The 25,567-nt window shown below is 44.8% G+C and overlaps 1 protein-coding gene across 1 annotated transcript in view; it reads left to right on the top strand.

Annotated features, from left to right (window-relative positions):
* The window catches only part of LOC141053222 (uncharacterized), a 653,087-nt gene extending 628,700 nt beyond the window's left edge, over nt 1-24,387 (top strand). Inside the window, exon 26 of the mRNA XM_073550619.1 lies at nt 23,040-24,387. Coding sequence (XP_073406720.1) covers nt 23,040-23,429 — 390 coding nt within the window. The 3' untranslated portion in view covers nt 23,430-24,387. The remainder of the gene's footprint in view (nt 1-23,039) is intronic.
* The last annotated feature ends 1,180 nt before the right edge of the window (nt 24,388-25,567 follow it).

Below are 25,567 nucleotides of genomic sequence, written 5' to 3'. Positions count from 1 at the left end.
CCAAACACACCTGCAGGCTGTGTAAGGGCTATTTGACCAAGAAGGAGAGTGATGGGGTGCTACTCCAGATGACCTGGCCTCCACAGTCACCAGACCTGAACCCAATTGAGATGAATTGGGGTGAGCTGGACCACAGAGTGAAGGCAAAATGGCCAACAAGTGCTAAGCATCTCTGGGAACTCCTTCAAGACTGTTGGAAGACCATTTCCGGTGACTACCTCTTGAAGCTCATCAAGAGAATGAACTTTGAAAAACCTAGAATGTAAGACATATTTTCAGTTGTTTCACACTTTTTTGTTAATTATATAATTCCACATGTGTTAATTCATAGTTTTAATGCCTTCAGAGTGAATCTACAATTTTCATAGTCATGAAAATAAAGAAAACTCTTTGAATGAGAAGGTGTCCCCAAACTTTTGCTCTGTACTGTATATATATCAGAGCTACAACAAATAAATTATATAGCACAGCTGTGACCCATAATCAATTAAAAAGAGGCCAAAAAAAGGTGGAGCAGAAAAAGTCCACCTATCCACACAGGTGATGTATGTGGAAAAATGGACTACAGTATATAATGTAAATTAACATTAGCCATAGGCTCATTCCTACCTGGGCCGCGGAGGTTGACACCCTAAGGACAAACGCAAAATGGCGTCCCCAATTAACGATCTATCTATCACCCTAAATAGATAGTTAATAAATAATGTAAACATATGGGAAAAATTGGGTTACGGTATACATATTCCACCTATAGGATACTCTCAAACAATATAATGAAAGACATCTAAGAAGCAGAGATTTCGTTCAATCCCATTGACAACATTGTACTCCAAAAAATTCAATAATCAGAAGACAAGCTTTTATAAAAAGTGCAAATTGTCTTTATTGAGTGTAACAATAATATTTGTATCAAGAAAATTGATGCTAAAAATTAGCGTAATAAGGAACAAGCGGGCAGTGATACAACCATAATACCATGGAGGGCCTCATGATGAATGTAGATAGGCGTGCAAATAAACATCAATTGCTAAAGTGCATAGTGTGGTATACAGCTGCATAATACGTTGTTTTGCACAGCCAATTAACATGCATATATGCAAACGGTAAAATAGGCCAGAGTAAGGGGGTTGGGAAACAAAAATCATCGCACAAATCACACTGAACAGGATACACCAGTACTAACACATCTACAGAAATTCTGCTAAGTAACAATCAGTGTGCCGTAGCTCATTGTATAGTATATAACCCAAATCCAACCTTACCCATGCCGCAAGCCCAATCCAAAGCGCAAATGCCCCAACGCGCGTTACACTCAATAAAGACAATTTGCACCTTTTATAAAAGCTTGTCTTCTGATTATTGAATTTTTTGGAGTACATTGTTGTCAATGGGATTGAATAAACTCTCTGCTTCTCTGCGAGAAATATCTTAATGTATAAACTATCTTTTCTATACAATTGATAAATAGGGATATTTTGATGAAAGGATCTATTTAACAAATATAGCTAAACTGTTCATTATCCAATGCAGTAATTAGTCTATAGAAACGTAATTAGCAACAAAAGTATTTATGCAAATAATGCATCCATAATCCATCAAAATAAATAACAAGGAAAAACATGTGTGGCACTCCACAGGGAGTAATGTCATGCCTGGAAGCAAGGCGGGGTCCCCTTACCAGGTGTCAGTAGGAGAGAAGTCGAGCAGAACCTGGGGAGTGGAGCTGTGATTAAACTCGCCCCAGAGCTGAGCTCTAAGAACTGGATACTGAAGTCCGTGGTTGCATGGGTACTGAAGTCCCGGCAGCTAAATCTGGAGGGCAGGGGACTGCAGGTCTCCTGGCCTGATCTTATTCCCGGCGACACAGCAGCATACCAGAGCCTGGAGATGACAAAAAGGAGCAGCACCTTTGATAGGCTTGAGCTGCCTGCCATGCGGGCAATGATTTGTTTTTCAAAAACAGAGAGAGACAGTTAGCAGCAGGAGGATGAGCTGTTAGGCAGCAAGGAAAAAGGGAGGACAGTGCAGAAGGAAGGCCTCCGTACCTACCTGGCCAGGTGTTTCCAAAATTGCTTCCAGGCTGCCTGGCGCTCCATTACGATCTGTTACCAGTGCCCTGGTCTGTACTATCAACCATCAAGTAAAGGAAAAGAAAATTACAGACCTTGTGTCCTCCAGTGAACTCTTGCACCCTGAGTCCTGCACCACAAGGTACACAAAGCCTGACATAAACAGAACCAGTAGCCCTGGGGCCCAGCTCCACCTGAGGGGAGCAGAACCATCCCAACTGCATCACCATCAGCCCTAGTGGTCTCCTTTAGCAGCGTCGGCCATCCGTTGCCGAACACCACAGGTGGCGTCACGTTAAATCCCATATCCCCATTTTATCACACAGCCAGGGCTACAGTCGGGTCACGGCCCCTTGACATCCCCAAAGAACCTGGTTCTGAGTACCCCAAGGCCCTGGTGGTTGTGTCATTTGGCATCACGAACAGGATTTCATAGCCTGGTATTACTGGGTTCTGTGTGCCATAGACTTTATTGAACTGTAAAATAGCCACGATTACTGCGCCACACAGCATTCCGAAAGCAGGAGGCCCCGACTTGGAAACCCCTGGGAGCTCAATCCATCCCGCCTGTGAAGCAGCCGCTTACTACTGTAATGATACCCAGAGCCTGGCTTAAGTTTACTAGGAGGGAAGGAGATGTCCAATCTAGGAGAGGATCCAGCGGCGGGCTCGGCCGCAGCCACCGTAATGCCTTTATCCATGCCATATATCCCAGGGGTGGACTGGCTACCTCAGGACTCAGAGGAGTCGCACACTCTGAGCAACTTTAAGGAGAGACTGCATAGTTTATTCGAAGTGTACCTCTGTCAGAGAGCCAAAAAGTCAGCATCCTTATTGGCCAGCTAACCGGTGCATTCCAGAGGGAGGTGAAGTCCTGGCCGGACACCCACAAAAAAATTTTAGGCCCAGCTCAAAGATACTTTTGACACTCGCACAGCAGCGGAGATTAAAATGAAATTTTACGGGTGCAAACAGAGGGTGCAGGACATTGTACGGGACTATGCCCTAAACCTACAAGAGGCGCTGCAGGCCATTAAACAGGTAGACCCTGACAGTGTGCGAGACGAGGACAGATTGCTAGCCAAGCAGTTTACCAAGGGCTCCTGTCTACCGCTCACCGGACACAGCTGCGCATTATGGCCCTGAGAAACCCTGACCTGGACTTAGCACGATTTAAAGACCGGGCCATCCGGGGACTGCGAGAACCAACCCCAAGTGGCACTGCACCCCTCCGGCGCCCAGCTATCACATACCACCAGGAGGTGGCATCCTTTTCCCCGGCACCCGTGAAGGCTGATGCGCAGACCCTAGATAATGACTCCTCTGCAGGCCTTCGTTTCCAGATTCAGGAGCTGACAAAAAGTGTGACTGCACTAACCAAAACCATGCAGTCCATGCAAATGTCCCTAAAAGAGAAGACCCAGCTGGCCTCCAGTCCAGATAGCGTCCCGTGGCGATGGCAGAGGAGAATCCCACTGACCAGAGGAAGCGAGAACAATCGCTACGACCAGGATGGACGGCCCATCTGCCGCTGCTGCAACAAAGCAGGGCACATCGCAAAATTCTGTAATTTAAACAAGCAACCCCTGGGGCAGAGGGCCAACCTCCAGGAATAAGATGACTGGGCCCACAAAGCTTTCAAGACAAGTATGTGGAAGGATGGCCAGTTCTTCCCATCGTGCTTGATGGCATCCCGATGAATGCTTTATTGGTCACACAGGTGACAGCGATGCTATATACCCTTTTTAAACGGTATTGGGCTGATTCAGACATTACTCACAGCCCAGATGAACACTTTAAATCTTTGCCAGCAATGGTCAGCCCTTGCCTCATGTGGGGTATAAGGAAGTGTGACTATCATGGTTGACCGAGTAGAATTCCAGTCGCAAGGTTTGATTATAGTTGATATTGACAGACAAGAATGCCATCCTATGATTCCTCTAGGAACCACAGTAATAGAGAATTGTCTTGGAGAAATTATTGTTTTGTTGCAACAGGTAGCCGAGACTGCCAGTTCCAGTCAGCAGCATGTCCTGCAAAAGTAAATCAGAGCCCTGATGCAGAGACAACAGGTAGAGCTGTCTAGTGGAGAAGTCGGCAGTGTCAGAGTGAGTGATCCGTTCCGCATTGCAATACCCCTTAGCAGTGAAATGTTGATTTGGTGTCGGGCAGCAATAGGCCTCAGGGGTCAAGATTACCAGGCCGTGGTAGATCCCATGTGCTCTGATAGTAGACCCACCATCCTGTCAGCCAGAGGGGTAGTCGATGTCCACAAGGGGAGGGTACCGATATGCATCCTGAATTGTGGGGAGAAAGAGGTCCATTTACCCCGGAATGCCACCCTTGCTAAGCTATTCACTGTCAGTAATAATGCAATAAAGGCTGTGGAACCCTTGCTTCTATCCGACCAGGCGAAGGACAATGGCTCTGAGGGGCAGCTGGAGGATTGGTGTCAGAAGCTACACATAGGTACTGACTCCACCCCTTCGCACCAAAAGCACGGTGTTTACCGGGTGGTTCAAGAATATGAGCAGGTCTTTAGCAAACCCTCTAGACTTTGGTAGACTTTGGACAAATAAAAGGGGTCCAACACCATATCCCCACCAGAGATCATCCGCCCATTAAAGAGAGGTACTGGCCTGTACCCCCAGTTCACTATCAATGTGCCAAGGGTATGTTACAGGAGCTGAAGGAGGCTGAAGTAATCAGAGATAGTTGTAGCCCCTGGGCAGCTCCATTAGTCCTCATTAAAAAGAAAGATGGTACAGTGAGATTGTATTGACTACAGGCAGATTAACCGCATTACACATAAAGATGCCTACCCGTTACCACGAATTGAGAAATCTTTAGCTGCACTGAGATCCGCCAACTATTTCTCCACTTTAGATCTTACCAGTGGGTATTGGCAGGTTCCCATGGCAGAAGCAGACAGAGAGAAGACAGCGCTTATGACACCAATGGGCCTCTACGAGTTCAATTGCATGCCATTCGGGCTCTGCAATGCATCGGGAATGTTCCAGCAGTTAATGGAATGCTGCCTAGGACATAAAAACATCAAAACCATTTTGTTGTATCTGGTTGATGTCATCGTCTACTCAGACGTGCAAAGACCACCTGGATCACCTGGCCGTGGTGTTCGAGGCCTTTTCCGGTTTCAGCCTGAAAGTAAAGCCATCCAAGTGCCACCTGTTGAAGTCCAAGGTGCAGTACCTAGGTCACATGGTAAGCGCCGAAGGTGTGGCACCAGACCCTGAAAAAGTCACCATGATCATGGACTGGCCAAGACCCTCCACTATCAAGGAAGTGCGGCAGTTACTCAGTTTGGTAGGTTACTACAAGAGATTCATAAAGGGCTTCACCAAGATAGTGGCACCTATGCAGGACCTCTTAATAGGCCAGTCCAAGAAGACCAAGAACCCGAGTCATCCGTTCAAGTAGAGTAAATGAGAAAAAGAATCCTTCACTCGGTTGAAGATGGCTCTTACGGGAGACAAAGTCCTGGCCTACCCCGATTATGGCCAACCCTTTATACTCTATAAGGACGCCAGCAATGTGGGATTGGGAGCAGTGCTTTCCCAGGTACAGCAAGGCAGAGAGAGAGAGAGTGATTGCCTATGCCAGCAGGAAGCTTCGTCCCAAGGAAAGGAACCCCGACAACTATAGTTCCTTTAAACTGGAGTTTTTCACCATAGTCTTGGCGGTAACGGAGCGATTCAAGCACCACCTAGCTTCAGTGAAGCTTACCATTTATATGGATAATAATCCGCTGACCCACCTTGAAACGGCGAATCAAGGTGTGTTGGAGCAGCGATGGATGGCTCGGCTGTCCAATTACAAGTTTACCATCAAATTCCGGGCGGGGCATAAAAACGCTAATGCTGATGCGCTGTCCAAGATGCCAACTTGCTGGATGGGGGGGAAGACCCAGAGGAACTCAAAGAAATCGAGTTACCAGCCTTCCACCACCCTGGTGCGGCCCAGTGCTTCCACTGTATGAGGGACAAGCACTATGCCGTGCAAGAGACAACCCATTGCCCCACCATGGATGGGCAGAAACGCAGGACAGCGATCCAGCAGTCTGCCTAGTAAAGGAATTGCTGACACAAGCTGATTCACACCCCGGTCCAGATGCTCCACAAGAGACCCAACAGTTGTGGAAGGAGAAGAGCAAGCTGTTCATCAATGAGGGGAAGCTGTGTCGGAGAAGTGTCAACTCCTGAACGCACAAAGTGGTCTGGCAGGTGGTAGTCCCAAAGCGGGATGCGCCAATGGTCTTAGAAGCATACCACGATGGAACAGGATACTTTGAGTGGAAGAAGTTGGAAGTCCTGCTACGTGAGCGATTTTACTGGGTTGGCATGAGGAAAGTAATCGAGAAATGGTGTCCAGAATGTGGTCTATGCAACCTGAAACCGAAAGACCCTGAACAAGTGCTTACTGACCAAGGCCCAGGCTTTGAAGCAGAGTGTTCCAGGAGTTCTGTAACCTGTACAGCTGCAAGAAAATAAGAACTATGCCGTGTCATCCCCAGACGAACGGGATATGCGAGAAAATGAACCAGGTAGTAAAAGACCTGTTGAAGACTCTGCCCCTGGAAGAGCATAGCCTGTGGCCAGAGAAGTTAACGGATTTGGTAGACTTATATAACCACATCCCGTTGAACTCCAACAACTGTACATCCGCCTACCTGATGAGGGCAAGACCTGGCAAGTTACCCATTGACTTGGACATGGGAGTTTTAACCCCTGAGACGACATTACCTGTTGCAGACTGGGATACGGAGCGGCTACAGCAACACAAGGTGCAAGAATGTGTAGAGAAAAATTTGTCCCAGGCAGGAAAGAAATTTTAATCAGCACGCCCCTGTAGTTCCCTTGTCACATGGAGAACAGGTACTCAAAAGGAAAATGCGAGTTCACAAACTAGACGACCAGTGGGAGGCTGAGCCATACACCGTTTTACCTTCAGACTTTGATAACACCAAGGTGTGCCTCATCAGTAAAGATGGAGGAGAAAGCACAGCGGCAGTGTCGAGGGATCATCTAAAACCATGCCCTGACCAGCTATAGGAAAGGATTGAAGACCAAGACATTCCTCAGTCAGTGGAAAAGGTGGAGGGAAAGATTGGCACACTACGCTGCAAGTTCCCTCCAAAGTGGACAAGGGTGAACCAGGCCATAGTTGTGCCCTTTTTGACTTTTTCCCAGCTAGTAGTGCCAGAAAGAGATGCGACTTAAGACCAGCCTGAAGACCAGTGGGCTCAAGCAGCAGATGCCACACAAGCAGTGGAGAAAGATAATCCACCCCCTGCCAGTGGCGAAACTGTCATGCCCATAGTGAGCATCAGTGGTCGTAGAACATCAGGTTTACCCGTGCTACGTAGAGTCACCAGTAGCGCAGCCAATAGAGAGAGCACTACACCAGTACCAGTGCTACGAAGGTCTACCCGTAGTACCCTAGGTCAAATCTCTGTAAGGTTCCGCATGTAAGTAGATCGTGTAAATAAGATATGTAAATATGTAATGTAAGTACATAACCGTCAGGCATATGAGCCTACAGAGACTCTGTAAGAACTTTTGAGCAATCCTATTTTACTTGATTTAATAGATGATTGGGTCACTGGATTCGTGACCAGGACAATACTTGTATATAGTTACCGACCTGGCTCAGGAATGAACAATGGACAATGACGCATGGACTAATCGTCACCAGGACTATTTTTGAGCTTTAGTTTTTGTAATTTTTATTTTTGATATCTTGTAAATTAATATGATTGTTCACATGTTAATATGTTTATATTTCCTCAGTCCGGGAGAACAGAATTTCACTAAGGGGGAATGTGGCACCCCAGGAGTCCGGTTGCCAGAGTGGCATTGCCTCCCTCACAGGAAGTAATGTCATGCCTGGAAGCAAGGAGGGGTCCCCTTACCAGGTGTCAGTAGGACAGAAATCGAGCAGAACCTGGGGAGTGGAGCTATGATTAAACTCACCCCAGAGCTGAGCGCAAAAAAACAGACACCTGAGTCCATGGTTGCGCAGGTACTGAAGTCCCGGCAGCTAAATCCAGAGGGCAGGGGACTGCAGGTCTCCTGGCCCGATCTAATACCCAGCTGCACAGCAGCATACCATAGCTTGGAGCCGACACAAAGGAGTGGCACCTGTGATAAGCTCGAGCTGCCTGCCATGCGGGCAACGTTTTTTTTAAAGAAACAGAGAGACAGAATGAAGTCCTCTGCACCTACCTGGCCAGGTGTATCAAAAATTGCTTTCAGGCTGCCCGTCTCTCCATTACGATCTGTTACCAGTGTCCCGGTCTGTACTATCAACCATCAAGTAAAGGAAAAGAGTCCTGCACCAAAAGGTGCACAAAGCCTGACATAAACAGAACGGTAGACCTGGAACTCAGCTCCACCTGTGGGGAGCAGAACCATCCCAGCTGCGTCACCATCAGACGCCTGGTCTCCTTTAGTGACGTCGGCCATCCGTTGCCGAACACAGGTGGCGTCATGTTAAATCCCATATACATATTCCCCATTTTACGGCACAGCCAGTTCCACAGAGTCGGGTCACGGCCCCGTGACTTCCCCAAAGAACTGTCCGACCTGGTAATGTATAGGAGTGAATGTCCTGTTGATAGCATCTCTTTATGGTTCTGGAAGATGGTGGCCAGCCAGCTGTCATTATTATGAATCCGCATGAAGCTAGTTACAAAAAAATCTGCATTCTAGAGAATACAAATTTTTGTAAAATTCCGGTAGAATTCAAATTCCTCTCAAATTAATTCACCAATCTCTAATAATTGTGATCTAAAAGTCTCCTTGCCATTAAATCTCCATTACCTGTGCTCTGCATACAGACCATCTGTCTTCTGGTGTGTTTGAGTTGGTAATGAGTATTTGGAATAAGAGCAGATCTTTCTTCATACATGTTAAATTATATTCCCATTTTTTAAGGAGAAGATCCTTCATGCATGTTTCACTATTTTTAGGAGCTGCTCTTTCTTTATCCACGTCTAATTATGTTCCATTTTTAAATTGACCACAACCAACCTTGGATATTGGTGTCTCTAGAGACATTTTTAATGATTCTTGAAGATTCGCTTTTTTATACTTAAATTTTTTATTTTTTTTACATTGATTGTCACATTGAAATATACTTTGCCTCTGTTGGACCTGAATGCTGTCCAAATTTGTTCCCGAATAAATTCCTAAAAGCTGTTCATCAGCGGTACGATTATAGCACATTCTGCACTGTACCTTTCTTGTTAAAGCTTTGTTAAACCAAATTGCATTGGTCTGTGTTTTATAGTTTTCTTTTCTTTAATGAAATGTACTTTAGTTATGACTTTAGCAGATTATAATGTACAGATTGTACTTCAAGAGCTAGGCCTTACCACCAAATATTATAAAAGAAGGAGTCTGTGTCAGATCCAAGCTTGTAAACATATGAGCTATATGGTTTGTTACCCTATGTCAGATTCTGTAAGAAAATAAAATATCATTAAGTCAGTGACATAACTAGAGTCTCATGGGCCACAGTGCAAGATTTGGACCTCCCCCTATCCTGGTGTATATATATGTTCTCCATCCTGGTATACTATCCACCATCCTGAAATATATGTCCTTTATCCTGCCCGGGCCACGTCCTGGTATATATGTCCCCATTGTGGTATATGCATCCCCCACTTGTTCCTTATCCTGGGCCCCATTCTGATATATATACAGTGTGTATATATATATATATATATATATATATATACCCACACACTGTATCCTGGGCCCCATCTTTTTATATATATCCATTATCCTGGCATGTGTCATTATCCTGGGCCCCATCCCCCATGCTTTTAATGTGTCCCTTATCCAGGTATGTGTCCCTTATCCTTGGGCCCCATGCTGTTATATGTTGCCTGTTCTGCCATTGCTCTTTAGTGCATAAAAAAATTATTATTCTCACCTTCCCTCTGCGTGGCGTCATGTGTTGGTTTGCCACATTAGAAATGTACAAATTGCAATACCATCATTCTGTTATTACATACTTCCAGAAGACTAAACTTCAACTTATCTTTAAGGTTCAAACTTTCCATTTCAAGCTCGGTGAATGTCCCCTGATTGAGATCAGAACAGCACTAATATTTATTCTCGAATGCCAAATAAGATTCTGCTTTTTTAGAAACCTGGTAAAAGAGGAAATACAGAACATTTCCATAGTTATTTGGGCATGGTAAATATTGTCACCATATAGGTCTAAATATTATCAATAAGGTGTCTAAGGTAACTTATTTTGTAAGCGTTCTGATGAAAGAGGAGGAGATGACACTTGTCCCATTGGCAGTAACCACCTCGTAAATTATATTTTAATGTTACATGACTGCTATAGCCAGTCTGCAGCCTCATAACGGATGTCCAGTCTGAATACATACTAAAAGCTGCACATTTGTTCATGGTTTTGGCTTAAAACCTTCAGATTGCGTGCACACATTCATAAATCACTCCACCCCATTCTCACCCTACTGGTCAAGCACCAACACTCACATGGTCCCTTCGAAGTCAGTGCACCCTTGATTTTTAACATTTAAACTGAACTTGTCATCTGATGCTTGCCCACGACTTGGGTAGAATGTATCAGCAGGATTGGACTGGCCCACCGGAGCATTCTCCGGCTTGCCCAGGCACTAATACCTGCTGGAAATATGGCCAGCAGCTGCCTAGGGCCCCCACTGCTCCAGGGGCCCCCAGCCAGTGGCTATGGGGCCCCTGAGTCAAGGGGGCCCACCCTATGCCAGCGTAGCAGCAGCTCTAGACAGGATCCTGTCCCCGCTGCTAAAGCAAAATGAATATTCACACTTCCCCACACCCCCATGGGCGTGGAGAGGCATGAATACCATTTCTCTTTAATAGCGGGCAGCGTTAGCCACAGGCTGCAGCTAACACTGCCCGCATGTAAATCCCCACCACCGCACCCCACACACACACACAAAGCACCGCACCACACACACACTCACACACAAAGCACTGCACCACATAAACACAAGCAGGCACACAGACACACAGTGCAGCACATCCCTGCATCCTGCTTCCTGCCCAGAACTTCCTGTCTGAGACCGCCCAGCTGAATGACATCATCATCCAGCATGCTGTCTCAGACAGAAAGCTTCCGGCGAGGAAGAGGCTGCCGAGTTGTGCTGCTGCGGGGAGGTGAGCTGTGCTGTGTGTGTCTGTGTGTGTGTATATGGTGCGGTGCTTTGTGTGTGAGTGCGTGTGTGGTTCGGTGCTTTGTGTTTGTGTGTGAGAGAGAGGGGAGGTGAGGAAGGACAATGATATTGGTGGTGGGAGGCAATGATGGAGGTGATGGGCAATGATGGTGGGGGAGGCAATGGTGATGGGCAATAATGGTGTGCGGAGGCAGTGATGGAGGTGATGGTCAATGATGGTGGGGGAGGCAATGATGGAGGTGATGGGCAATGATGGTGGGAGGTAATGAGGGAGGTGATGGGCAATGGTGTGGGTGCGGTAATGATGGAGCTGATGGGCAATGGTGGTGGGGGAGGCAATAATAGTGGGGAGAGGCAATGATGGAGGTGATGAAATGGGCAATGATGATGGGGAGGCAATGATGGAGGTGATGGACAATGATGGTTGGGGGAGGCAATGATGTAGGTGATGGGTAATGATGGAGGTGATGGGCAATGATGGTGGGAGGCAATGATGGAGAATGGTGTGGGGGAGGCAATGATGGAGCTGATGGGCAATGATGGTGGTGGGAGGAGGCAATAACTGAGGTGATGGGCAATAATAGTGGGGAGAGGCAGTGATGGAGGTGATGAAATGGGCAATGTTGGTGGTGGGGGGAGGCAATGATGGAGGTGATGGGCAATGATGGTGGGGGAGGCAATGATGGAGGTGATGGGCAATGATGGAGGTGATGAGCAATGATGGTGGGAGGCAATGATGGAGGTGATGGGCAATGTTGTGGATGGAGCTCACGGGCAATGATGGTGGTGGGGGGAAGGCAATAATGGAGGTGATGGGCAATAGTGGGGAGAGTATCACGTGCCCTGTCCTGAGTGACACGACCAGCAGGCCGGTAACTAATACAACAGGACGCGGCACGTGTAATTGTCCTATGTGACGCGGCCCGCAGGCCGGTAACTAATACAATAAGACAAATGGAATAGTCAAAACCTGGGTAACAATAACAATGGTGGCCCTGCGATAGGGAAACAGGGAAGTGGAGACCTCCTGCACTCCCCTGAGTCAGTGTCTCTACACTCCTAACGTTCCCTAGGCCGGTTCCGCACCGGGTGCCGATCAGGAACCACAAAACCCTGACTCGCCCTGCATTTAAAACCCTCACTAGGGAATTGGTCAGTGCGGAAACTAATCCCAACACTGCACTAAACACACACAAGGAAAAGTGACAAAACAGGGGAACACCACTTAGATTTGCTCTGTTGCTTACGCTCCCAGCAACAGAGCCCACCACCTGCATGCATCTTCTCCACTGTGTCCGACATCTGGGTGCACTGTCCAGAAATGGACCTTCTCAGCATCATAGTGCAGCCTTGGAACAAACAGAGTCCACACCTGCGTGGAGCTGTCCAGAAACAGAGTCCCGCAAATGAGTCCAGCTTTTCTGCCAAAAAGTCCAGCATGCTTGATTCCAGCTCTCAGCAACAACGTCCAGCATTTTGAGTGCAGCTCTACACCATAGCTGCCACTCCACCAATCCATGCACGAACTCCTTGCTGACACCATAGCTGTGACTCCACCACGCCATGCCAGCACTCCTTGCAGACACCATAGCTGACACTCCAGGGATCTCACTGAGCTGCCCGTGACTCTCCTTTAGCTCCAACCTTCACCCAGGCTTGCTTGCAAATGAATACTTTATCACCAACAGTGATTAACACACCTGATACTCTCTTAGAGAGCTATCACACCTGTTACATAATTACGTGCACAAACTAAGGTAACCAAAGTGCAATGACCCTAATGGCCACCGGGGGCAAAACCACCTTTGGCACACAGCCAAGGGAGAAAAAAATACTTTGTGCATTTACTCTGTCAGATCCAACCTGGATCATGACAGAGAGGCAATGATGGAGGTGATGAATTGGGCAATGATGGTGGTGGGGGAGGCAATGATGGAGGTGATGAAATGGACAATGATGGTGGTGGGGGAGGAGGCAGTGATTGAGGTGGTGGAATGGGCAGTGATGGGGGATAATGATAGGGGTGGTGAGGGAGAAGGCAATGATGGAGGTGGTGATGAGGACAATGATGGGGGTGGAGAGGGGCTGCATTATAATTTGAGTAAGCTACATTATATTCTGTGGGGGGACTGCATTATTTTTTGGAGGGCTACATCATACTATATGATGGGGCTACAGTATAATCTATGGGGGGCTGCATTATAGTCTGTGTTGGGGCTACATTATTCTCTCAGGGGACTACGTTATATTCTGGGGGGCTGCATATTACTATATGAGGGGGCTACAGTATACTCTGTGGGGGGGCTGCATTATATTCTGTGGTGGGGCTGCATTATACTCTCAGGGAACTACATTATATTCTGGGGGGCTGCATGATACTATACGAGGGGGCTACAGTATACTCTATGGGGGCTGCATTATATTCTGTGATGGGTCTGCATTCTCTCAGGGGGCTACATTAAATTTTGGGAGGGCTACATCATACTATATGAGGGGGCAGCATTATGCCCTATGAGGGGGCTACAGTATACTCTATGAGGGGGCTGCATTATATTCTGTGGTGGGGCTGCATTATACTATATGACGGGGGCTACATTATACCTATGAGGGTGCTATATTATATTCTATGGTGGGGACTGCGTTATACCTTATGAGTGGGTTGCATTATATTCTGTGGGGTGCTTCATTATATTCTATCAGAGGGGGTTGCATTATATTTTATGAGGGGGGCTACATTATATTCTATGAGGTGGCTACCTCTCTATGATTCTACCCCAACCCCTGCTACATAATTAAGATGTATACTACCTTATATTATACCCTGATATTAGCGTGTTTTACCACGCAATTGGTGTGTTCTTGTATTTATTTCTATGCAGCTACATAATGGGCCCCAAGAATGATTTTCTCTGGTGGGCCCAAGGTGCTCCAGTCCGACGCTGTGTATCAGGCATGATCTCAGCCAGATATCTTTGACTCTGAAATGCTATGGTGTTTCAGAGAAAAACATTCTTTAAAATCAGCTCCTCCCAGCCCGATATCAACACAGTACAGCGGGTGGGGAGAAGCCGCCAGGGACCCGCTTGTCCGAACACCCTACAGCTTGGTCTCAGTCCCCAACAGCTTTAAAAGCCGCAGGGCTTCAGAGTAAAGCATACTTGGCTATCACACAGCCAGTGCCTGATGTATGCTGTCCACAGATTGGGCAGCATGTATAAGCTCACAGATTCACTTTAAGGATTTTTCCATGAATGACATTTATCATCTATTCATAGTCTAGGTAATAAATTTCTGATCTTTTGGGGACCCACCATTGATCACGTAGTAGTTCCTCTTAGATCAGGTCAGAATTGAAAAAAGTTATATCATTGCTCATGTACACGAATGCAACATTCACTGTGTATTAGGGCTCATGTAGATGAGCATATAAATCAGATGTGTGCTGTTCAATTCTTAATTAGATATAACACGGACAGCACACCGACCCATATTGTTCGATAGAATGGTTCAGATGGATTTCTCAGTCTGACTGTCTGAGAGAAAGAGATGGCAGAATTCACAACTTTTTTTATGTAGTGGGGGGGGGGCTGCTGAGTGGCCCATCCAGGTGGTAAAACATGGGTAAGAGCCATGACTAACTGCTTATTTTAGCCTGACTTCTTGCATTGTTGAATCTGCTTAGATACAGTTATGATGCTCTCTATTAAAATACCTTAAAACAGATTAGTAGCATCTATGGAGTGATATAATGCATTTTGCTAGGACTTAATGGAATACTTAAGCACTGGCACTTTACTAATAGCATTTTTCTATTATTATACACTTGTTCATGATGTATTTCACATGCCCACCATATGAAACTTTTTGGATGAGCTGGTTTTTTACCACCTGAGCTTTTCTCTCTGACCTTGTCTTTATATGTACACATGTATTTGTTTATATACCTGTTTCATAATGTTTTTGAATAAATGATGATACTTTTTTAATGGACTTTTTTGACTCTGTGGTTTGTGGTGTTTTTTGTTTTTCATCCTTCAGACATAGCTGTACTCCCAATTTCGGGAAGTCACCTGCAGTCTGGATGTACTGTAACATCCTTTAGTGAAAGAGTTAAGTTCTCCTCAGTTATAAATGCTTGATGATGCTTTGCTTAACGGTTTCTAACATGAGGTTTGTTTTAAGGCTGTGTGCACACAGTACGTTTTTGATGTGTTTATTCTGCACGGAAATGGGCCAAAAACGCTATGGAATCCTTATGCAAGCTAATTCAATGACAGTCCAGAAGTGTTGTGCACATAATCAGTAAATTTCCTTTGAGTATTAGCAGTGCTTTTTTTCTGCAGCATGTCAATTCTTTGTGTGTTTCTGCAGCGTTTTTACCCATTTACTTCAATTGAGTCAGTCAAAGCTGCAGCAAAAGCACAGGTATAATAATGTTAGCGGATTTGCTTTTTTTTTTGTGCGTTTTTACCGGCTTCCTATGGTGTTTCTCACGCTGTCATCTGTGTGACAGCGTGAAAAACACCAGCGCGGTGGTTCTTATTGGCAGTAATGCTAGCGCCAGTAAAACCGTCGGTCAGAGTGCTGAAGGGTCATGCTGTCAGATGTCAGCATGACCCCGGAGCTGTGTCTGTGACCAGAATGGTGACCTGCAGTAAAAAGCTTACTGCAGATCAGCAGACGTAGGCTGATGAGACTACTGCTCCCGGGCTACGTCTGCTGTCACTGACCACTGATAACAGTGACAGCAGGTGTGCTAATGAGAGACATAGTCTCTTCAGCCAGTGCCTGTGCTCACAGTTTAAAAAAAAAAAAAAACTTACTCACCTAACACCAATTCCCCAATGCCCTCATCTCCTAAAGAAAGGTAAAGCAATAAACCAACATATACTCATCTGTCCGTCATAGTCCACGTAATCCTGAGCGTCCCATGGTGATGTGACTGCTCTACTCGGCCGCCGACGATACACTGACAGGAGGTAGTTGCTCCCGCAGTGTATCACTGAGCTGCCGTGAGAGAGTTCACTGGAGTTCATCAACTGATCAGCTCCGATGCTTTCACTTACTGCACCGCTGCATGAGAATTTTCTCATGGCAGCTCAGTGCTATACACTCCGGGAGCGATTACCTCCTGTCAGTGTATCGCCGGCCCGGTGGCCGAGTAAAGCAGTCAAATCGCCAAGGGACACTCGGGATTACGTGGACTACGATGGACAGATGAATATATGTTGGTTTATTATTTTACATTTTTATAGGAAACGTGGGCATCGGGGATTTGGTGTTAGGTGAGTATAATGGGGTTTTTTATTTTTATTTGAATATGTATGTATTTTACTTTTTTTTTAATTAACTGTGAGCACAAGTACCTGCTGATGAGACTATGTCTCCTATCAGCAGCACCTGTTGTCACTGTTATCAGTTATAAGTGACAGCAGACGTAGCCCGATGGGAGCAGTAGTCTCATCAGCTTACGCCTGCTGACCTGCGGTATCAGTGTATCCCCTGTTGTCTTTAAGAGCAGTCGCATCAGTGACAAAGCGCCGCTTTGAAGTCCACAGTCCCTGAATCAATGCAAACAGAGCAGTGTATGGATTCAGTAGATACTCTAAGGGTTCGTACACCACTCTATAGGGACATTCAGGCAGGAGCTGTACACTTTAGAGCCATACCGTGAATTATCAGAGGGGTTATCAGGACCCAGGCTCTCACTGATCAGTGTGATGGACTCAGCTTCCGCTGAGCCGATTTTTTGAGTGGACCCTCTGGGTCGTGGCACCCGCCCACCAAGGGCGAGCTTACCTTGTGAGAAACCACCCCCTATACATGGAGTGTCAGGGGCAAGACCAAGGGGGTGAGCCACTACAACTGCTGGGACCAGACGGCCGGCTCAGGGGAACACTATCTGCAAGTGTCTGACGACACGGACGAGCAGGAAGCAAGACAAGACGAGGTAAGTTCAAGGTATCTTCATTAAGAACTTCAGGATAACATTCAGTGCAAAAGTGAAAACAAGCAACACGGCAGGGTGCATGCGTGGGCCGCCAAGGTCCATAGCATGGTATGGGCCAGGAGGCACGCCTGGGTACAGGTAAAGGCACAATGGCATCAGACTCCGGACAGCTGGCAACGATTGACACGATCAGGGCATCAGGCTGCGGACATCAGCTCTGGACATCAGGCCGCAGTCATCAGGCCTACGATCTCTCGCAGCGCTCGGCAGGTTCCCGGCATCCGGCAGGCAAGCCAACATTCAGACAAGGAGGCATGACAGATCTCCAGGCATGGTGCGTGTTAGGGAACACGCCGAGGTCCAAGGCAGGATTCCAGGCAGGATGCGTGCTAGGGGCACACCAGGGTCTAGGGTAAAGTGCGTGTGTAGGGGACACGCCAGGTTACAAGGCAAGGTGCGTGTGTAGAGGACATGCCAGGGTTCAAGGCTTAACAAATGAGACAGGGCGCATGTGTAGAACATGCCAAGGTACAAGAGAGAAGGGTTCAAAGTACAACAAACAAGACAGGGTGCGTGTGTAGAGACACGCCAAAGCACAAGAAACAAAGCAGAGTCCTGCGCGTGCAGAGGGCACGCCAGGGTTAGGGTTCAAGGCAGGGTGCGTGCTAGGAGCCACGCCAGGTTTCAAGGCAGGGTGCGTGCTAGGAGCCACACCAGTGTTCAAGGCAGGGTGCGTGCTAGGAGCCATGCCAGGGTTCAAGGCAGGGTGCATGCTAGGAGCCACGCCTCACTGGCCAGTGCACATGGCTGTACACAAACACGAGGCACGACCAAGGCACAGGAGGCGGCGAGGGAACCCACACCGGGGTTCAGGGAAGGCAAGACAAGGAGCGAGGCAAGGCAAAGCAGGGAGCAGAACACGGAGAGGAACAGAGACAGAAACCCATAGTCAGATCAGAGCGAGAACAGAGCTAGCAGCGGAGCGTAGGCCGAAGCCCAGAGCCGGGCCAAGGCAGAGCCTTGGGACTATCCAGGAAACGAGACATAGAACTAGCAGCGGAGCGTAGGCCGAAGCCCAGAACCGGGCCAAGGCAGCGCCTTGGGACTAGTCAGGGAGTGTGCTAGAGAGCACCAGAGGACAGAGTCTAGCAGTGGAGCGTAGGCCGAAGCCCAGAGCCGGGCCAAGGCAGAGCCTTGGGACTAGACTTAGGAATGTGCAAGAGAGCACAATAGGACAGAATACAGAAAACCAGGCTGAGACAAGAAGCATGAGAAGTACTACAAGGCTCAGAATAGCAAAGACCAGACATGGCAAAACAGGCAAGACAGAGGAAGGACTACAAGTCAAAGAATAGCTAAGGAGAGACATAGCAAAACAGGCTAAGGCAGAGAACAGTGGAAGTACTACAAGGCAAAGCAAGGCAAGGACAAACATGGCACGAGAGACAGCACAAGACATGGCACGAGACAAGAGGCAGAGTACAAGCACAGAGCGTTTGCAGAGACGCACGACAGGGCAGAGTGCAGGGGCACAGAAAACAGGGAGCGACCGAGCAGACCAAGCAGTCATGCAGGGAAGCAACACAATAATCAGGCCCTCACCATAGCGAGGGGTGGTCAGATATAGCACCATAGCACCAGTACTTCCGGGTCAAGACCAGGGGAGAACTTCCAGTTCAGTTCCTCCAGGATCACAAAGAGCAGTCACATGACCAGGGATTCCAGACATGCAGAGATGATTGCAGAACCAGACAGTGCTGGAACCTAGGAAAGGTCACATGATCAGGGGTTCCAGACATGCAGAGATGATTGCAGAACCAGACAGCGCTGGAGCCTAGTAAGGACACATGATCAGGGGTTCCTGGAACACAGAGATGATCACAGAAGGCAGAGCAGAAGCGCAGGCATCTTGCAGCCCAACAGTCATGAGGTGAGTGTGCACACTGCTCTAGGGAACATGCAGGATAGCAGACATGAGATGCGCGTGCACACCGCTCCAGGGGTCATGAGGCAAAACAGACATGGCGGATGTGACAATCAGCAACACATCTAACAAATCTTTAGAAAGGATAATTATAACTGTAATTGATAGGGTTGGTTGAGGCAAATGCAACATCCAGTAATTAAAGGAACTTACCAGGCAAACCTCATGTGAGTATCTTTTCCATGTCCTTTAAATCAAGGTGTTGTACGCTGCTCCTTTAGGCTTAGAAAAATGTTCAGGATTAAAAACGCATGGCGGCTTTCAGCCAGAAAAAAATGTCACGCCACTCCATGGGTTATCTCTGGTATTGTAGATCTAATCCTTTAAAGTGAATGAGCCTGAGCTATAATGACACCCACCATTTATCTTTAGAATGTTGCAACCATCTATTTCTAATCCTATACAACCTCTTAAAGCATAACACATTATACAAAATTTTCCCCGAGTATACAGAAAATGCATGTAACCACGGTGCCAAAAGAAACTGTATTTTAAAAGAATTCACTTTTTTCTAGACAAATGTAAAAAAAAATGGTTACATCTAGTAAACGCTGGAAAATTTGGTGTTTTTAATAATTTCTATTTTATGTTTATACTGTTATTCTATACAAAAATCATTCTTTTTGTCTGGGGTTCTCATTTATATTTATTACCCCAATCTTTGTGGGACTCCTGTATAACGTATAAACGATTAATTTGTAAATTTACACTTAATGCTTCATCTTGCCCAGAATGGCTGTTAGAAAGTGATAAATGGAATTGGAAATTGTCTCGCTAAGATGAATAGATTTTGTATGAATTTCTGATAAAGATAAGTGACACTAAACTTGATTCCAATTATTTCCATTTTAAAGTTTCCTAAAAGGGAAAGAAACGTCTAAAAACCCTGCACACTAATCATGTCAAATAACTAGAAAGCTTTATGGACTACACATTATTGTCCATTATTCCAGGACTCAGATTCGATTGCCTGCATTTTATCATTTTACAGCCAGAGAACAATCTTTTAATTAACACCCAAATTGCTAAATACAGCATTTGAGTTACATCTAATGACTAGTTTTTACCTCTCCCTATGATTATTACCGCCATGCTCAAACTATAACATTATCACATCAAACACCAAGGGTTGAAACTCATTTATAGGTGATTTTACAATAATGTTGAATTCTTTGTATTTTCTCAGTTTTGCATACTACATTCAATTTTTAAATTGGTGTGACATTTATGCCCATAATACATGAGGCAGAGACCTGTCTCTTAATTAGAAATGCATTATATGGTCAATAAAGTGATTACTGCCCTGTTTATTAGTGATAATCACTATATAATTTTAATTACAATTAATTATCTGTGCCATTTTTGCATAGTAATAACTGCCTGGTTCTACCAAAGTGCAGGCATTTCTACATTAAATATGTGTCAATCAGCCATAACATGAACACCTCCTGCCTAAAATTGGGCAGAAACCCTATTACCAAAGTAGTTAGGACACCAAAAGATCACTGACCCCAAGATGTTGAGATTAAAGATCATGTTTTGACAGCTTTCCGCTCTCATAATAAATCCTTTCCCTCCTTGCAAGTGCACTGTTCCATGGAATTGGTATAGGAAGCCAGCACTTTCATTCTATAATATAAAAACAGCAATCTCCGATGTTAAATCCAACGCATTTCAACTTTGCGGTGTTAAAGGGGACCTTCCACCAAACTTTTCATGTTGAACTGGACACACAATGTAATAGCGGCTGCAGAGTGGAATAAAACGTTTTAGGCTATGTGCCCACATTGCGTGTTAAAACGCACACTGAAAACCAGACTCCTTCCCAGAAAACGCGCGATTACCGCGATTCTGTTCGCGATTTTGCCGCGATTTTCTCAAGCACTTTCCAAGCGATTTGAAGCATCGCTTGGAAAGTGATTGACAGGTTGGTCACACTCGTCAAACATAGTGTTTGACAAGTGTGAGCAGCTTTTTACTATTGAGGCCGCCTATGCGGCATCAATAGTAAAAGATAAAATGTTAAAAATGATAAAAAAATAAAAAATCGGGGTATATTTACCTTCCGACGTCCCGCGCTGCCATCCCGGGCCACAGCGTTCCCAGTAATGCCTTGTGAGACCTGTGATGACGTTGGTCTCGCGTTACTATAGCGATCTCGCGAGACCACGTCATCACAGGACCTTGCCGCAAGGCATTACTGGGAACGCTTAGGTCGGGAATGCAGCGCGGGATGTCGGAAGGTAAATATACCCCGATTTTTTATTTTTTATTCTTTTTTTTACAGGGGTATGGTACCCAGGGCCTGGAGGACAGTCTCCTCTCCTCCACACCGTGGGTACCAACCGCACATGAGATGCTTAACTTCCCGCATGGTGGGCATAGCCACATGCGGGAAGTAAGCGATTCTCATGCATTCCTATGGGTGCGGAATCGCGGCAATTCTTTGCGATTCCGCACAAAAGAATGATCATGCTGGGATTTTTTCCGTGATGCGATTCCGCCGCGGAAAAAAGCACAGCATTAGCACAGCATGTGCGGAATGCCATAGGAATGCATGGGGGGCGTTCTGTACACTATTTTTAAACGTTTTTCCAGCGTTTTCACGCCGAAAATCGCTGCAAAAATGCTTAAAAATCACATCGTGGGCACACAGCCTTACAGGGTTTTTTTCATTTTGCTTCTCCTTCTATTAGCAATCAAATATTTGGCTCCTAATTAGTTAACTAATGAGTTAGTAGCGCCACACTTCTGTGCTGTATAATATAGCTTGTGTGCTTATTTAGGCTGCACACTATGGCTGGCAGGACATGTGGACTATGGTGATGTGACCCTGATTATATCATCACAGGTCCTTCTTCACTTCTATGTGGCTGCCTACTTATGATTGGTCAGCATCATACAGTAGGCAGAAGTACACGCCCTAATGAAAACTATGTAATAATATTTGAACAAAACTAAAGTTAATATTTGCTAATATCTCCACAATGGAGAGGCAAAAAAAAAGTTAAATTCCACTCCTCAGACACTATTTCATCATGTGTCAAGTTTAATATGAAAAATTTGATGAAAGATTCTCTTTAATCATCTCAATTAATGAAGCCAAGATTAAGACCGCAAAGTCAAATGGCATTAGATTTTAATCCTGGAGATTCCTGTTTTACTTAATGTATGTACCTGAAATAGAAGATTTAACAGTTTTACACTTTGTGAGGTTAGGCCTTCATGGATTGGACTTGGATTGGACCTCAGATGCTTGATCGAATTGAGATCTCTGGAGTTTGGAGCCAAATCAACATCTTGAACTCATGTCCTGTTCCTGAAATTATAATCATATTGTTTAGTGCGGGAGGTCTTCCATTGGATATTCTTTTGTCATCATAGCGTAGATAGAGGTATATAGACCTCTAAGCTATTAAATGTATGTGTTTTATTGCTGACATTGTTATGATGAAACAGTTACAGTTTTTGTTATATTCAAGACAAAGCAAGGAGTAAATCCAACAAGAAAGAAAAATATTAAGAAATGACTGAAACTGCTCTCTTTTGTATCTACTCCAGTGTTTGATCTAAAATAACTACATCTAAAGCTGCATGTGTGATTTCAGACTTAAGCAAAGGATCCCATATAGACAATACAACTGCAAAAATAAATATGTTTTCCTTGTTATAAAGGCTTAAAGAAAAGTTGAGTGGTGCCTCTGGACATCACTTCTAAAAGTTGATGAATCTTGTTGTTATCGATGAATTATGTTAAATCAATTGTTCATATGTATTGACTTGACTTTTGTATGACATTCGTATTTTCTTTTTCTGATGTAGCTGGCTGAACTAAAACAAGAGAATGGAGGTCTACGGCAGCGGGTGGAAGAGGAAAGGCTTAAAAACCAGAAGCTGGATCTCCAGTTGCAAACCTACAGTCAAACCCTGTCAAATCTTTTCACTCATTTGAAAGTTGAAGGACAAAAGTACATTCTCCACAATGAGACCAGCCCTAACAGTATTTTATCCTGCAGCCACGTGAACCAAACATGCTGTGGTAGACCATTGCAGATTCTTCCCCAAAGCCAAGAAGCAAAAGACATCTTAAATGGGGTCTTAGAACAATTAGTTGTAAAAAATTCAGAAGACAAGTCATGTTCAACAAAACACATTTTAGAGCTTTCTGCTCTTCTACAAAGAAACTACAATGAGATAAATGGACAGAAATGAGATTTATGTGAGTTTATGTAGTCATTGGTTCTAACCTCAACATTGATACATACTTCATAGTTTACTCACTGATTTTCCTTATTTAGATTGTGGTCAAATTTCAATTGAAAGTACTTATTATATGTTGTAATCTACATAGTTTGAGTCATGGTGGCGTCATTATTTATTGTGATAATTTATTGGGATTTTTTTATATCCTTTACTCCCTTCCCAACATCTGTTGTATATGTACTATGCATTTCAGATCTCCATGTATTGAGCAGGCTCAAGAACTGAACCATAGCAGGCAGCTGCTTGCCCTGTTACACAGGCACTATCAGCATGTAACAATTTTAGTTATTTTAAACTATGATCAATATTAGAAAATGTCTTCTTTCAAAACCAGTGTCATACATGTTCACAGATTTCATCTGGCATTGTAATGTAACCCTTTTAATTACAATAGAGCTGATCAATAATGCAAGACATAAACCATAAACAGGTTTGGTGCTGTTTGTGGGAGAAAGTAGACATGTTTTTCTTGATTTGTTTTAATACATATAGTGGTTAACTCCAATGACAAATGCTACATGAAGCTTCACTCTGCAGTCTTCATTCCTGAAAATATTTTCAGATTTCCTGTTATGCAGTTTGCCTCTTGCTCCTAGTTTTGGACTTATTTAATGTGATTGTGAACCTCCCAGTAGTATGCTGACAAACAAAAAGGTAACAATGTTTTGAATTTTTGGCTGTCATGCTCCATATCTCAACATTCACTACTGCTTTAAACATGAGATAGCCATCATTTTATAGGCAATCCTCTTGGCTATCTCATACATAAATTTGACTTGAAACTATTTAGCCTATGATTAGCTATGCAGATTCTTGTCATGTCACTGCATTGTTACTGTTTTGCTCCTAAAAATCAAAATTTATATTTTTTGTATTTTGTTAGTATTTTGTAAATTGACCTTTGTATTTCAGCACTGCCTGAATCCTTCTGGGCATGCCATTGATCAGATTACAGCATGTCTCAACTAAAATTTGATTCAAGGTCTCTTCTACATGTTTCCAAAGTTGGTGAACATTGGTCAACTTACTTCGGTATATATACAGATTTTTCATAAACTCTACCCACAAGTGTTCGATTGGGTCAAGGTCTGGGGACTGAGAGGAACAATCCAGCACCTCTACTTCATTGTCATTGAAACATTTCTTCTCCAATCTTGACATGGATTGTTGTCCTGCTGAAACACCATGTTGCTCTTTTCATACCCATAGAACTAGAATGTACGAAGTAACTTGTCTTCTCGAATACTCGCATATAGCTCAGTTTTGAGACCGCCATCGATTCTGGTCAAGTATCCAATTACTTTGGCTGTGAAAAAAACTTTTATCAGGCTTCCTCCGCCGAACTTGATTTCTCTATCCTTTAGCCCCCTTTTCACTTGTTTCTTCCAGACCCATTTGCACCCATTGGAGCCTAATCTATTGACTCTTGTCTCACCTCTCCAAATTACCTTAGCTTACCTCTGCACTGCAAGAAATGCCGTAATACCCCATGGGTCAATGCACAGAATCCTCCAGCACAATAACCTCTAGCAAACAATAATGTAAAAAGAAGGGGAGGGATAAGTTTCTGCAATATAAAAAAATACAGTTATGGCTGAAAGTGATGGCACCCTTGAAATTGCTCCAGAAAATGAAGTTTTTCTCCCAGAAAATTCATGCAATTACACATTTTGTTATACACATGTTTATTTCTTTTGTGTGTATTGGAACAATACAAACAAAAACAGCGAAAAATAGGCAAATTGAACATAATTTCAAACTAAACCCCAAAAATTGTTGGCGCTTTTTTAAAAATGTGTGTAAACAGTTTTGTTTCAAGAATGTGATGCTCGTGTAAAATCACCTGTGGCAAGTAACAGGTGTGAGCAATATGAAAATCACTCCTGAAACCATATAAAAAGGGGAGAAATTGACTCAATATTTGCATTGCATGTCAATGTGTGCCACACTAATCAGAAAGACCAGAAAAAGAATAATACTGTCTGAGGACAGAGAACTAAAATTGTTGAAAAATATCAACAATCTCAAGGTTACAAAGCCAACCCCAGAGATCTTGATATTCCTTTGTTCATGATGTGCAATATAAT

This window comes from Dendrobates tinctorius, unplaced genomic scaffold, assembly GCF_039654945.1.
Source record: "Dendrobates tinctorius isolate UK_male_01 unplaced genomic scaffold, ASM3965494v1 ptg000165l, whole genome shotgun sequence".
NCBI lineage: Eukaryota > Metazoa > Chordata > Amphibia > Anura > Dendrobatidae > Dendrobates > Dendrobates tinctorius.
The sequence above is the reverse complement of the archived record's forward strand: the minus strand, read 5'-3'. Positions and strand labels throughout refer to the sequence as shown.